General features: G+C 39.8%; 1 protein-coding gene across 1 annotated transcript; it reads right to left on the reverse strand.

Moving 5' to 3' along the window:
- Positions 1-1,001: 1,001 nt before the first annotated feature.
- Positions 1,002-3,377, reverse strand: LOC310871340 (myeloid-associated differentiation marker-like; the record flags this gene model as incomplete). The annotated part of the gene is made up of 2 exons (XM_083782825.1): positions 1,002-1,061; positions 2,688-3,377. The coding sequence occupies 2 exons, from the start codon at positions 3,375-3,377 to the stop codon at positions 1,002-1,004; spliced, it is 750 nt and encodes a 249-aa protein (XP_083638951.1).
- Between the last annotated feature and the right edge of the window lie 1,361 nt (positions 3,378-4,738).

Here is a 4,738-nt window from a genome sequence, read left to right on the forward strand (position 1 = left end):
CTCTTAGGTGTGTTGCCACAGTGTCTCTTGGAGAAAGTTCCAGTCATGTTTGGCGGTGAGACCAGCGATCCACTGCCACCTCAAGACAGCGAGGAGAACACCCTAGGACAGAGAGCAGAAAGGGCAAATAAGACACTTACAAGATTTGCAACTTGGATTCACAGATGCAAATCATTCAGATTCAGGAAGCGCACAGGTTGCTATGTGCTTAATCCTGAATACGACTAAGACTTCAGCCAGGCTTTCCTGGGTAAGGGAAGCGAGTCCAAGAGTGAGTATCCATAAAGAACTAAATCGTCTTTGATAGAATTAGAAGAGTGGTTCTCAAACCTTTCTTGTCAAGGATCCTTGATGAATATGTATTTGGCCACGGACATCCATCTGAAAGTATTTGTGTACCTCCATCCGTACAAGATTTGTGCTGTTCAAATGTTTAAAAAATATTCAAAATGTTTCACCTTTTCCAGATTTCTTTTGGAAATGGGAAATCTACATTGTGACGCGTTGTTGTATTGCGACCTTGTAGATTCGGATATTGTCAATAGCCAATGTATTAGTGGTTGAACAGATTTTTATGCTATATTAACAAATTTGTTATCTTTATTGGAGACCCCCCTGGAACCCCCTTTGGGTCCCCGGACCTCACTTTTAGAACTACTGAATTAGTTGTTATCAATGTTATGTTGTCAACATAATGCTGCAAATGATCCTAGGCTGACGGTACTTACTGTCACAATCATCTCTGTAGGCTCAAAGTACTTCAGTACATCTGAAGAGAACCTGCTGACACCCCGGGGTGATGTAAGCACCCTACGGACCTCATGGATCGGTGAGACATCCGGTGTAGCCCAGGAGTTCAGCGAGGGATCCTTGGCAGACTCCCCCATGCCATAGCTACTACTACACCTCTGAGCCTGCCATCATAGTATCTACTGTAAGCCTCCGTTGGGGGAAAGATGTGCTGTGCCTCCAACGCAGCAAGTCTGTAGAACGAGGCACACCTAGAACGGTCCCACTCTGCTGAGGATCAAGACGGCCTTGACCTGGCGGTGACCTGCGAGCTGTCACACATGACCACCACCGGGGCATATTTGAGAACGATACAACTTGGGAACCTAATAATACTTGTTGGCACCTACTGTAAGCCTCAATGTTAAATCAGCTATTTATTTTTTCTAATGTAAAAAATAAAGCATTTGGAAAATGGTCTGAAGTAATACGTAAAGTATATAGGATTTGAACATGCTGATAACAGACTTTTAAGGCCTAAATATACACTTGCAACAAATTGCTACAAAACCTGTGATCAGCCAGTCATTAGGGGCATAGTTGAAGGATACATTTAGGTCTGCTAATTATGTACCATGCATGTTCAAATCCTATATACTTTACGTATTACTTCAGACCATTTTCCAAATGCTTTATTTTTTACATTTAGAAAAAATAAATAGCTGATTTAATGTTACAATCTGCCATGTACAATACAATGCTCTTTACTCCCTAGTAGTTCTAGTATTTAATACACAAAGGCCAATTGAGTGCTTTACATGAGGCATAAACTAAATCAATTTAAATATTACAGCCCTTGCGAATATCTTTTTAATTGAGGATTAATAACTGTAACTGCAACGTTCAAAGGCATTGGAAAGTTGCTCGAAGACAACTGTAAATTATTTACAATATATCAACTTTGTTACTGTCCACTGTATTCATATTTGGACTATTCAACTATAATATAGTCTCAAATCTGGCCTGTTTAAGAATATAAATTAGTTACTATATTCTAAAGGTCTTGAAGATTTGAAACAGATTATTTACCTGCAGCCCAGACATTCTCACAATGTCTTTCCTTAAAATTGTCACATACTGTAGGAAGTCTTACTTATTTAGCCTAACTGCAGCAAATATTTGTTTCCTACTGCATCAAGTGGGCGAAGCTGTCTAGACGTGTACTGTACTGTACATTATGTTAATCCATGTTTGACATTTGCACTGCAAATATATCTGACTGAAAATGTTAGTCCTCAGACTTTCTTTCTTTTGAAAATCAACTGATGCTTACATGTTGACCAGTTAGGTCAGCACCCTTAATTTATTTTTGTGTGTTTTTACTTCAGTAACGTGATCCTGTTTGTGAAAAATGAATAAAATGCAAATCAAGAAAAATAAACGTTTAATATGAGAGACAGTATCCAAAGTTCTTCAAAGTTAATTAATCACATTGTTTAGCACCTAAATATATGTCAAATACTGCCTTTACAATACATTACCTTTATATAATACATTATAAGGGAAATGTGGTGAGTCAAGTCACGGCAAAGTTTATTAACAAAGCTAAAGTATTGAACAACTTAAATAATAAAATGATATCATATGAATATATACATGCATAAAAAATGGGAAGAAAACAATGACATAAAGGACAATAAATTGTCTCAAAGGCAAGGTTAGTGGAAGAGGACTGCTTCATAGACACAGTGCAGTGAAAGCAAAGGCATGTTTCTCGTACATTTTATACAGCACTGTGGAACAACAGAAACTGACTTGATGGCTTCAATATCCAATACACAACACCCATGCACACTACAATGACATTATTTTGTTACGATGTCAGGTAAATGTCCTTGCATGCCAATTCTATTCCACTGATTTTAAAGTTAACAAAATAATACATACAGAATAATTACAGAGATTATCAGAAATGTAAACACAAAACGGTCCTGATTAAAGGGTAAACGGTTCCTCAATTTTTTGAGAATGTTAACAACTATGATCATCAGGATGATGGGGAGAGGGATAACATATGCCGAAATGCACGCGATTAGACCTGGCATCCCATGATACCCAGTTAGTGATATGAAAATGATACAGCTTACAAAGGCTTCCATAACCTTCCAGAATCCAGGCAAAGCAGCCAGATAGGTCCCCTTTTTCTTTTTGCAGATTTTATCCCACAGCACCTCAACAAGGTAGGCCACGCCACACAGGAAAGCGAATGCGGTCTCCACCCAGGCATAGAAGCATGAGATGCAGAGGTAGAAGTTGGCGTAAATGATGGCGGCGGACAAGGTCATTAGGCTGTAGGTCATAGCCATGCCAGTGGTGAAGTCCGACCAGTCCATGCTGAAGGGGATGTTGAGCTTGAACATTTCAACAATGGTAATGATGAGGGTCACGGTGGGACAGAAGGCCCAGGTGAACATAGCATAAATCCAGTAGCTGAAGCTGCTTGTAAATCTCAAGGCGCTCAGAACGAATATAACCACACTGAAGATGATCTGAAGCATGTGCAGGGTCCCTCTGACAGATATCAGGGAGGTTGGAGTAAACACTGCCTGAAACAGAGTCTGTTTGATAGTGTCCAGACATGATCCCATCTTCTTTTAAGTTGAGTGAGTGCCTCACCTTTGCTGTAGCTTCCCCAGGTGGCTGATAAGAGCTGGGTGGAATGGTGCGCCTTCAGGGTCTATATATGCTGTACGATACAACTTGGGAACCTAATAATACTTGTTGGCACCTACTGTAAACCTCAATGTTAACTAGAGGCCATTTGACTACCAATCTACAGTACTACAATGGATGACAAAATGTATTCAAATGGCAGTTGAAATACTGGGCACACTGATAGCTAATGCAAATGTCCACATACTGTACTCACTTTGGTTCGCTTATAATATTATGCCTCTATATACAACTAGAAAATTCGCAATTTAAAAAAATTGCAGAGTGTGGTTGCCGCAGTGGCTTACATATGCCCCTCCCACTAGTATTGCCAGCCAATTACAATTTCAAGTCACGCCTTAGATCATGCGTAAGTAATTCGGAGGGGATTTAACCCCCGAAATTCATGTTTTTGCGACAAACGGTTACATTTCTCGCATTTGCGGCGCCCCCTATGGATGAAAATGGAATTGCTTTTAGAACTTGGTTGATTGAACCACCCCGGACATGTGCTTGAGATTTGGGATGGATTGGACATTCCGTTCGTGATTTATGGCATTTTTTGTGATATAGGCCCCTCCTACTAACTTCGGAAGACGATTACGGCCGAACGATACGCACTTTCAAAATTCTGCGGTTCCGTTTTAATCGGATGGTTCCAGAGATCACGTGTGCCGATTTCTGTGAGATTTGGACAAAATCTGTAGGAGGAAAAGCAAAAAGTGTGTTTTGGACAAAATTCTAAATGGCGGAAAATCTATCATGGCGGAAATGGGCGTGGCCTATATGGTTAATTTTGATTTTACGACCTACGGTTCAAGAGTTATACCCCAAAAGGTAAAGTTGGCTGTTATAGCGCCACCATGAGGCAGAACGTTATACTTCTAAGGTAATTCATTTTAGTAATTATTATGAATCTCTCCTCCAAGTCTTGTAAGTATAGCCCTTACGGTCTCAGAGGAAAAAATACTTGAAAGTGAGTTTTTGCATTTTCCCATTCATGTCTATGGGGAAATTTAATGCACTAATTAATTCATATCAATTAAACTATCCAACAAATGTCTTATCCCAATACACGCACACGATTCCCGATGTAGCCCGTCGTTTTGACATATGGCTCGAGTGCGTGCGACAAAAACTGTGGGAGGTATAACGCGACAAAATAAAGTTTATCTATAATAAAAAAGGAAAATAAAAGGTCACTAAAGCAATAGTATGGTTGCCTTCAGGCAACCACACTAATAATAAAGTGTTACAATTACTAGAGTCTGGTTGCCCATTCGGGCAACCACACTAA

The sequence above is a fragment of the Protomyctophum parallelum genome (assembly GCF_964188405.1).
Source record: "Protomyctophum parallelum genome assembly, chromosome: 14".
Lineage (NCBI taxonomy): Eukaryota > Metazoa > Chordata > Actinopteri > Myctophiformes > Myctophidae > Protomyctophum > Protomyctophum parallelum.